This window comes from Contarinia nasturtii, unplaced genomic scaffold (assembly GCF_009176525.2).
Source record: "Contarinia nasturtii isolate CC-2019 unplaced genomic scaffold, AAFC_CNas_1.1 Cnas_scaffold_350, whole genome shotgun sequence".
In the NCBI taxonomy this organism is placed as follows: domain Eukaryota; kingdom Metazoa; phylum Arthropoda; class Insecta; order Diptera; family Cecidomyiidae; genus Contarinia; species Contarinia nasturtii.
In genome coordinates, this window is record NW_022197705.1 from 3,959,353 (window position 1) to 3,972,864 (window position 13,512).

The 13,512-nt window shown below is 33.1% G+C and overlaps 2 protein-coding genes and 1 non-coding gene across 9 annotated transcripts in view; 1 reads left to right on the forward strand and 2 right to left on the reverse strand.

Annotated features, from left to right (window-relative positions):
* LOC116338220 (serine/threonine-protein kinase 24) overlaps window positions 1-13,512 on the reverse strand; it is a 123,471-nt gene that overhangs the window by 19,250 nt on the left and 90,709 nt on the right. For 2 of the 7 annotated variants that reach the window (XM_031763346.1, XM_031763348.1), the window contains exon 1: window positions 12,430-13,233. The exons of 4 other annotated variants lie outside the window; for them this stretch is intronic. In XM_031763346.1, the coding sequence (XP_031619206.1) occupies window positions 12,430-12,960 (531 nt within the window). In that variant the 5' untranslated portion in view covers window positions 12,961-13,233. Of the gene's footprint in view, window positions 1-12,429; window positions 13,234-13,512 lie in introns of those variants that run through there. One more of the 7 variants, XM_031763347.1, reaches the window with a different exon arrangement.
* Trnak-cuu lies at window positions 436-508 on the reverse strand. The gene has a single exon. It is a non-coding gene; the product is annotated as a tRNA-Lys (tRNA).
* LOC116338222 (dimethylaniline monooxygenase [N-oxide-forming] 2-like) lies at window positions 10,024-13,068 on the forward strand. Its single transcript, XM_031763354.1, has 5 exons — window positions 10,024-10,313; window positions 10,372-10,733; window positions 10,809-11,054; window positions 11,117-11,268; window positions 11,327-13,068. The coding sequence occupies exons 1-5, from the start codon at window positions 10,123-10,125 to the stop codon at window positions 11,654-11,656; spliced, it is 1,281 nt and encodes a 426-aa protein (XP_031619214.1). The 5' UTR covers window positions 10,024-10,122; the 3' UTR covers window positions 11,657-13,068.

Here is a 13,512-nt window from a genome sequence, read left to right on the forward strand (position 1 = left end):
TGTTCAAAAATCAACATATTGTAAAGTTATTGTTACATATCTTTACTCATGGTCTTCCATCGTTTTTTGAATCATAATTTCCATTATGTAATCAATTAAATGAGGTCTTTATCATGATAAAAATATAGATTTGCACGTGGTTTATTTCAAAGTAAATTTCTATCACTCGAAGAAAAACTTTTCTTTACCTCTCTGCTCTTTATGTATTTAAAACTCAAAATTCTCTATTCAAAGCATGCAAACACCCATTGCCGGTATGCTCTAGCTAGAATTCTGCAAATATATAGTCCGAATTAAAGAAAAAACAATCATTTTAGTCGTGCAATTTCAGTAAAATATTTTTTTTTGCGTCAAATCCAATTTTTTCGATGCGAATATGAAAAACGATGAAACCTTGAAAGAGAAAGGCGAAAAGCGAAAATAAAAAAAAGAAAGCGCCCAACGTGGGGCTCGAACCCACGACCCTGTGGTTAAGAGCCACATGCTCTACCGACTGAGCTAGCCGGGCAGATGCTTGTTAACGAACAAACTACAAATTAGAACTAGTTGTGATGTTTTGTTTGTGCTGTGTTGCCAGAAACCGAAGAATTCACAAACGCTGCTATACACAACTGAACAAACAAAAATAAAATACTTCAAAGAAGTCTATTCTAATGCTGAAAACATATGATCCGAACGGATCCGAAAAATAAATAGATTCAATACTACTTTCGATATTGGAATTGAAAAATTCAGTTGATGCTAAAAATGATTTCATTTCAATCTTTTTTTCATATTCAGTTGTACGTCTCAAAATCGATGGCTATAAATAGAACTGTGCGCTTGATACGAAAATTTATATACGGTGAATTTTCATACTGAAAAAAAAAAAAAACGCTGAGAGAACTATCGGCATTTTCGAAGCATGCTATAAAATGGAATGCAAATAATTTATGTCTGCCAGCAATTTTCGCATGAAATTTAAATGAAGGATATGCATCAGTAAAATACTCACGAAACCATTTGAATCTCATTATCACATGACGAAATTACATCTTTGCGAAAAAGGGAGAAAACTGGAGAGAAAATCATATTTATGCAAAGTTTCATCAACCAAATTGCACACCATCACTCCCGATTCTCATTTGAGTGTTGTGTTGCATTTACAAAAAAAAAAAAAAAATAAACGAAAAAACGTGGACCGAAAAAAACACGTTGTCACTTGTAGTGAAATACAATCACATCAGCACGTCATTTGACCGTAGCATCGTAGTATACATAGATGTGTTAGATATGAAATAGTATCACTCAAGACACTCTCTACATGTGCATTGTACGCCCAGCTAGCACAATTGGTAGAGCATTGGACTTTCAATCCGAGGGTGGTGGGTTCAAATCCCTCGGTGGAGCTCTTCTTTTTTTTATTTTTTTCAATTCCCTGTTTTATACTAGTTTTTATATCCCGTCGGGTGTTGTACTATTTTTATTGATTTTTGTGAGAAAAAAAATTGTTTCGTGTTTTTTCACGTAATTAATTTGAACATAATGTCGAACAATATTGTATGTACGGTTTTATTGCTTGTTTGGATGAACAAATTCAATTTGGGATCGGATATTTAAGAAAATAAAAACCGATTTCCTAGCTGTTTACTTTTTTTGATTGTGGCGAGGAATGGAAGTAATTTTTACCATCATCGCATAAACTGGATAAGTTATCTTGATTCAAAATGTTATTTCATTTGTGCAAATAAAATGCAGTCCACCATTAAGTGTAATGAGAGTGTGGATTATTGTATTTTGCGTTCAAAAAAATGATGATAGTGTGAAAAATCAATTTGTCTGGGCTAGGTGGTTAGACGAAAAATGCGCGTCGATACGATTTTAGCTAGATAACTTTAATTGCAAGGCAAAGAATTGAATATATGTGTATGGTGCGGATCTTATGTTCCGTATTTGATTCCAATGATTGCGTACAACTTGCATGCTCTATTTGAAGGAATTAAAAAAAATTACACAGCACGGCATGTGCAAAATAAATTGCATGTATGGCGTGTATTGCACCGAAGATTACTTAAGAAAGTCTGTATGTGTGATATCGCGCGCGGAGTACGAATTGGTAATTTTCAAATAGGTGTGGTCGTTGTTGTGGTTTTTGCTTTCTCTCAATATGCACCGAATGTGTGTGTGTGTGTATTTATATTCAACGCTTTTTTAAGGAAACAACATTTTGATTTCATTTTTGAAGTCGACACGTGCACAAGATGCGCATACATTTTCATCGATAAATTTTGTGGGCGGTGAACATTAATTGAAAGAAAATGGTAAACAAGAAAATTTTAATTAATCCCAACGATTTTCATTTTATAATTAACAAAACAAAAACCACTTGGTTGGGAGTTTGTAGTGTAGATGATATTTATCGATTGTGTAAAATTGAATTTCCTTACAAACTTCATTCAAATTGTTCGGTAGAAGGGAAGTTGACTCTTTTTTTGTTGATTACGAAATTCTCTTTTGCTTACCTGGAAAAAGAAAAACAAGAATTAAATTAGTATAAATGCTCAACGCTATCAAAATAAAATTATCGATAAATTTTTGTAAAATGAAAGGGAAGTGTTTGGAATAGCAAATCATTCGCTGTCAAATTGAATAAACTCAAGTCGAACGAAAAAAAAGATATTTGTTGCGCCCAAAACACAGTTTGGGTAGATGTCGTTTCTAATCGTTTTCGGTTTGTTGCCGGGCTCTTTGAAACGTTGCGAACGGAATAACAAACAATTGAATTTGTTACCGTCTTGATGGATTAGAACTCAATTTTCAATACACATAAAGCGCACCTTGTAGAGATAGCCGTCTTGGGGATCACGTCGGCATATAACGTTGACGTGAATGTACTTAGCAACATCTAGACAGAAGATAGTAGCTCTGTTTTGCCATAACAAATGCAATAAACCATCCATAAAAATGCAATACGAATCACGAATAGATCGAAACATGAAAGCCACTGAATCATCGCGCACACAATAGACGACGAACATGAAAACGTACAGACAAAACAAGACGAAACAAGAAATATAATTGAGCGAACGGAAATGTACCATTTGTGCGCGATATTGTGTGCGTTTTTTTTTCGTTGTTATTCATCCATAATGTGACTTATTATTGTTATTCTTTCCATAAGTTTTTGTTGTTCGAATCTTTGAAATGTAAGCATGTTAGTCATGCACATATCAATTGCATTCATATATGAACATAATACGCACACACACACACAAGGTACTTGCTTGCCATCGTGTTCAATGGAAGTTTAGTTCCGTTCACCGGCTCATCGAAACGAGAACTCTGCGCTACAAGAAAAAGGAAAAAAATCCAACAAACAATTTTATTCCTCTTAAATATGTTCACGGGACGAGATTTCTAACTGTCGTCTTTCATTTTCAATACATTAATAACCGTCTTCGTTACGTAAACTCCACTCTATAGCCTCGCTTTTTTTGTTCTTGTCTCTCTAAAGATAGATTATTTTTTATTGTTATTGTTTCGATAATTTGATTTTTTTTATTTCATTCTAACATGTTCTATTCTTTTGCGCGCACACTGTCAGACGAATATACGAGAGAAAGAATTTACTTCAATTATTGTGATGGATTTTTCTACTCTGATTACATGAAATTTATTTTTTCCCAACATTAGCGTTATTTGTTATTTTTTGTAACAAAAAGTCACTCTCCAACCCATTTCCTGCGAAAGTTTTTCCAATTTATTTCAGTTTTAATTTGTCTGAAAAATGATTTTAAATCGAATGCATTCATCTGCAAAAAATGGCATGCAAAATGAACAACAACACTTTTCATTCCGGCAATTTGGTTCGTCCCATTTGTCACGGTATTAAGCGTTCTAATTTTCAATCATTTGAAAACTGTCAGCAGCTAGAGATATAAAATACATTCGAATTATGAGTGTAAATTGCTTTTTTGTGTCTTAAATCCGGTCTGAATTCACGATTTTGCATTCTTCACCGAAATGAAATGAATGTAATTATTTGCAACAGGTTTTAAGTACGCAAATACATGTCTGAGCATATACAGTGTATCTGATAATTTCTTCCATTCTGCAAACATATTTTCAATATTTGATATGATTTTGATATTTTTCATCAAAAATTTAACACCGAAATATTTAAGCTTCAATTATAACTATTTTTTTGGAAGTGTGAAAGAATGACCCAATTCTTTGCAACATCAGATTTAATTTTACATTTACTTGCTTCTTTATTCTGAAAATAAAATCATATTTTTCCATTAAAACCATTTTTTTATTTGCATCAACAAAATGGCAATGTGAACAATTTGAATTGTCACGCGATTAAACGTTCTATATCAATGACTGTCACAGACGAGAAACATATAATGCTTCAGTTTTTTGAGTGTACAATTTTGAATGCTTTAATAAAACGACTGAAATCCGACTTGAAATCTGTAATGTGCATTTTGGTAAAATAAAATGAATGGAAAAATGTGCATTATTTCGAACAAAACAAAAGGAATGGCTTTCAAATGCATACCAAATATGAAAAATAGAGAGTGGTGAAATATAAATGTGACACTTCATACTGGCCACGATATTTTCTATAACACATCACGAAAACTCGCTTTAGAATTTGATTGACCTTTAATTTTAATGAGTCATAAAGCTATCAATACACAACTTCTAACGCTGAATGCATTTAAAATAGGCGGAAAAAAGTTTTGACAAATGCTTTCGTTTCTACATATATTATTCCTAAGTAAGATGACCAATTGTTTTAACAAGTTCAATTCATTTAAATACGTACATTAACAATTTGATTTTATTTAAAATTTAATTCGAAAAAAATCAATGATTGACTGTTTGGTTTTTATTAGTTTTTTTATTTGTGTTCCATTCTCAAAGTACTAGCGCAAAATGTCACAATATTTAGTGGTAATTATGTTCTAATCTATAGAATATTGGTAAATTTCAATGATAAAGTACAATTTGTACTGTACAAACATATGATATTTTTAGCTCTTGACATTCTATAGTGCATCCATTCAATTATTAGGAATTGAAATCAAACTAAAGCTACACGACAAGCATATAATGCTTTAGCTTTGTTCAGTGTACGATTTGAATGCTTAAATGAAACGATTATATCATTCGTCATGAAATCCATGATGCTCATTTAAAAAAAAATGTATTAGACAGAAAAATGCAAATTTAAAAGTAATGTGTATTTCGAGCGTAACAAAAGGAATGGTTTTCAAATACATGCGAAAATGAAATATGAATAATAGAGAGTGAATACAAATGTGACACTTCATACTGGCCACGATATTATAATATAGAATCTACATCAAATACACAGTCACGAAAACTCGCTTTAGAACTTGATTGACATTTAATTGGAATGAAGCACAAATCTATTAAAACATATAACCTTTGCGGTTGAAAAACAAAAATCTTAGCTATTATAACAACATGTACAAAAAATATGATTTCATCATGAACTTTAATTTTTCGTTAAAGAAAAAAAAATCATAATTTATTTTCAGAGAACTAACACTGAACACATTCAAAATAATTGCACGAGTGCATTATTGGATTGAAGATAAAAATACAATAATCCACTTAAGAATGAACGATAGCAGTGTAAACTTTCGTCGCATTACGAAGTTGGAATGAAAAGGTACATATACAGGTGTTCTACATTCAAATGCAATTGCCATTCGCTGTGATTTCCGTGAAAAAAAAATCGAGTAAATCGATAAAAAAGAGTATAAATAACGTTACAAATCGTTCGTGTTTTATTTCGTTCATTCACTTTGTACGTATAATCAAGTGTGTTTTCTTAACGAAACGAAGACATAAATTGTTTCGATATTGCATAATACACAAATCATTCCAATTGGTTTGCTGTTAACAGTGAACAAACTGACACACAAGCCAAGCCACAACGAGAAATACGATGAGAGCGGCCGTTGAGAATAAGAAAAAAAGACCGTGCACTGAAATAAGAAGAATGACGACATTTTTTTTGCCAAACATAAAAAGCCACTACATTGCAAACAGCACAAATATAATCGCCTTAAAATACAAAAATATCTAGGTTGCAATGCACAGCAGCACCATAATGATGCACGTGAACAAAATGAGCTGTGTGTATAGTAAATGCACCGAAGACGAAAACGGCGACGACGGCAACGACGAAAGAATCGAGTGATGGTGACAACATTTGCTGGCACACATCACATCGTGTATCATCGTCGATGTCGATTTAATGAGAGGGAGAGAAACAAATACTCGTGCAAATCGTAATCAATGTACTTTTTTCACGTACATACCGAACAGAAGCTCAATGAATCAAGCACTTTAAAATGCATTACTGCGAAACGAGTTTTTTTTTGCTCGTTGGCTTTTTTTCTTCTTCTTAAATTTATCGATCAAAAAGCGCATTTCATTGTAATCGGCGATAGGCTTTATTGCGAAAAAACACCATTTTAAGTCAATTCGATTCATCAATTTATGGTGGAATGAGCGTTCAATTTTGCCATGTAGTGTGTATTCAATTCGTTTCGATTTCAAAGAAGATTCATTACGACTTTACCATGAAATATTCAATTTTCCATAAAAACAAACACATAAGCCGATGATTGCATTCGCAATGGAATGAAGCTGACCTTTTCAATCGGCATCGCATCGACAGATGGCACACTTCAACAATACAATCTATCTATAATTATTATTTTCGATGACATTTCAGTTTTTAAAAGTTTGCACGCAAACACAAAATCACCATAATTCTCATTTGGAATTAATTTAATTAAGAAGTTAGTCGCATTGCCGTTGATATTCAACTGGATCAAAACTTTTAATTAATTTCATCGAGAAGAGGATGCAAAGAATATGCTTCTATCCAGCATAAGTTTTGGTGTGCTGAAGCCTATTTCAAATCTAAATATTTGTTATATACGCCTATCTAATTGAATCCGTGGTCGAAGCTGGTTTGTTTAGACTTATATTAGTGATACGATATCGCTTTTTAATTATTTGCTTCACCAAGCGTGTTTTGTTTCTCTTCGTTCGTTTCGAGTAACTATAATCTTCCGTCAACAAAACATAACATTTGATATTGTTTGCTATTATTACAGATTCTCAATTGCTCAATAATCTATTTTGCGGTAATGTTTAAATAACACACCATACGCTTGAGCTAAAAAAGAAGTTATTGTGACAACACTGAACGCCAATTGAATAGTAATACAAAATGATAACAACGGAATTAAATTGAAAATCACGTCTCATTCTTTTTCTTCGCATACACACCCGTTTGACGTACGGTGTGCACAAGTTTAAGGTCAGATTGTAATGCGATATGACATGACACAAAACAATCGAAAATCTCCAATCAATATAAAAACAACAACAACCACAACTATCCATCGATATAATTAAGACTTTCGTTTCAATCCATATAATTCGTATTACAGTCGCATTACCTTCAGATCAAACATGTTTTCCTTGTTTGGCTTCTCTATACCATATCACCATTTGCAAAAGTACATCAATAAATTGTCAGCTACGCGATCCAATTAGTGAATAATAATGTGTCGGAAAACAATCGTAAAAAAACATAACAATCAATAGAGATCATTAGTGAAAATCGACATTGCAATCAAAATTGTGGTAATTTTGATTTTACGGTTAAGCTTTATGGCCAGATAAAAAAAACTTTGCTGAATTTGATTGATTTTGTTTTAATGAACATGACGAACACATCAATTTTTCGTAAATCGAGCGTACACGAAACTGGTTCAACCAACCAGATATTTTTATAAATTGAAAAATTAGTGTTTGATTGAAATTGAACGAGAACATTTTGAGACGGTTTTCAATGATACAGTTTTATTGTTTCTGACGTAAAATCGAGCATATTGGTATAATGTGACCGAATGTGACAATGAACGATTCGCAAAGTGATTTTAATGGCAGAAGAAAGCATAGAAAAAAAGAGACATTTCACACAGCAGCCAGACAAAACGGTGACCACAATTATTCGCACAAAAAATCGATGTAAATGGTTACCCGTGTTTTGTCGTTGAATGTTACTTGAGTCATTTCACACGTAAATCATGCTCGGTAAATGGAGCAGTACGTCGAAATTCGTGAAATCTATAAATGCCATTAGAAATTACTACATATACACACCAAAGTCAAAATGTCTCACATTTAAGCCGTTGGCTTTTTAAAATCCATTTCACAATTATGTATGCGGTTTGAAAATTGATCGACTTTCGACCAATTCCGGATGCTTGAACAACGAAACGAGATGGAGAAGAAAAAAATCGAAATCTCGATGACAATGAAATTTGAAGCACAAACAATAGAGTCAACAATAACTAGCTCACGGGGCATGAATAACCATACAGTGGCCATTATGATAATTCGTCTGTTATGCACGTTTTTGTGGTCGTCTCTCTAGCGCTCTCACAATATGTGCCACACTGTTTTTTTCTTCTCCCTCCTCGAAACAATTCGAACAATAGCCACCACAACAACAACGATGGCGATGAACGAATAAAAAGATAAAGAAAACCAGATCGAATATCACGAATGATTGCATATGCTTGTGCCGATGGACAAAATTTGAAAAACAGCACATTGTTGCGGCTTAGTAACACACATCGGATAAAATTCACGATATTTTTTTTGGGCCACATTGATTTCGTCATGAAAATGGATTTGATTTTAGTTCCCATCAACATTCAATGTGCATAGCCAAAGATTAGTGTTTGTAATGCCGAACGAGAGACTCTTTTCTTTTGCACTCAGCTAAACAACGATTTTGCGGTTCGAATCGAGTTAATGAGAAAAATCGAGTTGTTCGACAGAATCAATTTGATGCGGAAAAAAAAGTTTTTTTTTTCTCTTTCGCATATTGGTCGCTTAAGGGACAATAGCATTTTTATTTAATACTAAAAATGTTGAATGCTCTCAAAATTGGAATGGAGACGAGACAAAAGTTTATCTTGCGTAAATATTAATAAAAAATTACTGACGGAGATAATAATGGAAATCAATTCTTATTATTGTTTGATGTGATGTATTCAATTCGATTATTGGAAATAAATCGTACAATAGCTAGATTTATGAGAAAATATTTATTAAATGAAATTGTCGTTAACAATGCGAATTGCAGTTTTCTCGTTGATGATACTATCGAAATTCTTTATCATTCACTCTTCTATTCAGCTGCTGAACCATGTGACCCGCATATCAAGCATAAAATAAATACCAGTGAAACGGAAATTGAAAAAAAAGCGATCGATGTTGGTGGCTATTACGCAAAAACAGAAGTTATCATATACGAACGATAGAGAGATGCTTGCGATTGGGCTTTAGTGAAAAGTTTTTCCGCAATTCATTTGGTTCCTGTCGATTTTATCCCCAAGATGGAGAAAAGTGAACAAATGAAAATGTCACACATACGTTTACTTAGCAAAGTTTCTTTTTCTCTTTCGCTTAAAGACCAAATGCTAAAGTTTTGCGCTATTGTTTGAGTTTGGGTTTTCATTTGGTATCGATCGTTTTTCGATTGGATGCGGCTTACGTTACTGGTCACTATACTAAATTGCAAATAATGTTGTTTTGTGTTGATAGCATGCATTGGTTGAGTTTCAGCGACGTATAAATGATGGTCTTCGGTCCATTGAATATAAATGAAACCGATATCATTGAATTCAACAGAACATTTGTTTGGCACATATGGCTGCAGATTCGAAGTATGTCAATGAATGTTTCAAACAAAATCTTTCAATTTCCAATCACAAAGTCAATACAATAAAAACTCTTCTTCCCTCTATCTTTTATCAAAACGAAAAAATTGAATATTTTGGTATTGTTTTTTTTTATTTTATGTTATGGTTATCACTTTTCTGCTTTCTATTCACCAAAGATAACGTTTAAATAAGATAAGATAATTAATTAGATTAATTCATACCAGCATAGAAAAATTGTCAACTATTTGTGTTCTTTCCACGTTATTTAACGAAATTTCAGTGATATAACACATTTCAACCTCATCAAAATTTTAATATTATAGGTGAAAAAAGTGAAAATTGTGAAATGTTGAATATTGTCGTAATTGGTGCTGGACCATCAGGACTATGCAGTGCAAAATATTCACTTGCTCATGGATATAAAGTTACGATTTACGAGCAAGCTGGACAACTAGGTGGCGTATGGAATTATACAGAGGAAGTGGGAAAAAATCAATATGGCATCAATATTCATTCTCCGATGTATCGGGATCTAAGGTATCAATCATATATAGTATATCAGAAATATAGAAACTTAAAGTCTCCATATTTTTAGAACAAATTTGCCGCATCAGGTGATGACATACATCGATCATCCATTTCCGGAGGGTACACGATCATTTCCATCACATGTTGAAGTTCAAAAATACTACCAATCTTATGCAGAACGTTTTGATTTTATGAAACTAATAAAATTTAATCATTCGGTAATTCGAGTTCTTCCAATTGAAAACAACAAATGGGAAGTGATTGTCAAGGACTGCATCAATGATAAATTCGAAACGATAGTCTATGACGCGGTTTTTGTATGCAATGGACATTATGCAAAATCACATATCCCAGAGATTCCAGGTGCATGTGAATTCAAAGGAAGAATTATGCACAGCCGAGATTTTCGGACACCTGAAAAATTTCATGGTAAGTGCTGTGAATTTCACAAAAAGTGAACAGTATTGAATTTCCTATAAATTTTTCCAAAAAAAAATCACACAGACGAAAATGTTCTTATCATTGGGAGTGGTGATAGTGCACTTGATATAATACAACTTTTACGGAAAACTGCATCTCGAATCACAGTTATTTGCCGTGGAACACAGAGTGCCCAATGGCAAAAAATGCTTCAGAATTTATTGTCCGAGAATTTTGCAGTCCAAAGAGATGTAGAACGTCTAACTCAAACGGGTGCCAAATTTTCAGATGGATCTCATCAAACATTCTCTGTGGTTATATTTGCAACAGGTTCATTGAAATTAAATTGGAAAATAGAATATAGTTGAATATATTTCGTACACATTTTTTAGGTTATGATTATGCATATCCATTTTTGAGCACTGAATGCGGCATTACTATCGATGATAATTTCGTCCAGCCATTATACAAACATATACTCAATATTCAGTATCCAAATATGGCATTTATTGGTGTTGTCGGTACTTTTACCCTTGATTTACAAGTAAATATATATCATAAAACATGAAAATCAAATCCTTAAATCTTGATTTATATACCAGGTACAATTTGTTCTGAAATTCATCTCAGGCGCCAAGCAGTTGCCATCGAAATCGGAAATGTTTTTAGATATGCAAGTTCAAACATTTACCCATTGGAATAGGGGTTTCAATAAAAATAAAACTCATTATTTATATTTACATCAAAGTTCAATGAGTGAATTCCGCAATCAATTGTCAGAGATCGCCGGCCCCGAAAAAGTAAAAGCAACAACTGTGCTGCGTGCCATTGTTTTAGATGTCTATGAAACACGTTTAAAGGATATCGATTTTCGAAAATACAAATACGTTATAATTGATGACAATACATTTAAAAAAATTGAAGAATTGTAGATAATATCGAAAGCGTGTGGATGTGACTGAATTTTTTCGCTTAATATAAAATGTCGAAAGAATTTTTCCATTAAAAATGATATTGTTAGAAAGTGAATTTTAGTAAAAAAAAAAAACATCTTATTTTAATAGATATCTTTTAATGAGTCATATCTTTTTAATAAGCTATATCTTGACACAAAATAAAAAAAAGATGCGAAAAACTGTTATAAGCGTAGATATTGCTGAATAAATTCCGGCATTGCAAATGATCAAAGGATAAATAGTAGCACACAAAGTGAATGCTTTTGCAATAAAGTTCAACTTTGATAGATTTGAATGGTGTTTCGTGTCATGTCATTTGATCAAATTACAGCTAACATTTAATGTTGCCTCATCACATCATTAACAAACGATGTGGCGAATTTAGCTTCGTAAAAAACATAAGTAAAAGTATTACATAAGTTCAGCTTGTTATACTTGGTGTTGAATGAGCGTAAGGAATGTTGAGCAGTAATCATTTGAAGAAAATGTACGTTCGCCCATTTATCATATATGATTTTTGAGCAGCTTGCGTCATACGCGCGGCAACGAATCTCATTTCATCTATCATTCTCTCTCATACAAACTCACTTATTTGAAAATAAATCACGAACTCTGCACACGATTTTATCTTGGAGGCTCATTTCCTTGTGCAATAATATCAACGGAATTCCGGAAATTGAATAGATAAAATTATACACAAAATCGAGATATATAACGCATTAGAATAAATTGTTAGACGCAATTCTTACCAATTCTCCAGGACTTTGTCGTAGGCCAATGCCGATATTTTTATTCGAAATGTGTTGCTGTTGCTTTGCAACATCTTTTTTCGATGGCAACGGAATGAAACCGTTCAAATGATGATTGTGATAATTTATAGTTGGCATGCTATTCGGTGAATCGTACATGGATGCCGGTCGTTGTCTCGGTATACCAATGCCCGGTCCAAAGATTTGCCGTTGATCATGCATGAATGATGCATTTGCCGGTATGGCTGATAGATTTCTCGTCGAATTCGATAGATTACGAGCGGGTTGTGTTTGTGTTGCCTTCAGATGGGCTTTTTCATCGTATTTACCCCAACGCATATTGCTTTGGGTGTGACCAGGATGTGGTAACGAATAAGAGCTCCGTTGACCGGCAATATTCCATTTGTTCGTGTTACCATTGTGATGACTTGCATGATGATGAGGTATTTGTGCTGTTGAATAATGCTGATACGCATTCAACGCCGGGTGATGCACTTGTGTGGCACTCAGTTCATGTGTCGTATGCCACATTATGAATACTTCTTCGTCGTTTTCGTACTATTTTACGCTTTCACTTGCGAAACCCTTGAACTTTTATGTTTTTCTTTTATTTTTTTCTTAGTGTGAGATTTTTATTTTGTCGAGATTTTTCCTTTATGATTTGTTTACTTCCTTGATTTTTTTCTCATCTTATAAGTCGTCGTCGTTTTTGTTACACGTGACTGTTTGAGGCTGTTTTAACTATATACATACACTCCTATACCAATTTTATATTAAGTTTACGATGTATGACCAAAAAAAAACTTTAACTCTGCAAAATAAAAACAATTTCGAATAAAACTCATTGAATAAATCGAAACTTTTTTTTGTTGTTGTTGCGAGAAGGAATGTTTGTGTGCACAACAATCCATTGGTGGCCTATGTCAAAAGGTGAGGCGTTCGTTTGTGTATAAAAAATTGGCTGGTTTGCTTTTATAAAATTCCCTACTTGATTTCAAATTAATTTTTCCACGATGATGTTGTCTATATGGGCCATTTGATGCCGAGACGGTTATTTATGCAAAACACGGAACAAAATAATAG

Bases quoted from the DNA above. Each gene is read 5' to 3' on its own strand.
- LOC116338222 (XM_031763354.1), top strand. From the start codon at position 10,123: ATGTTGAATATTGTCGTAATTGGTGCTGGACCATCAGGACTATGCAGT. The intron at 10,314-10,371 runs GTATCAATCATA...CCATATTTTTAG, and splicing joins CCGATGTATCGGGATCTAAG to AACAAATTTGCCGCATCAGG. The intron at 11,055-11,116 runs GTTCATTGAAAT...CACATTTTTTAG, and splicing joins TGTGGTTATATTTGCAACAG to GTTATGATTATGCATATCCA.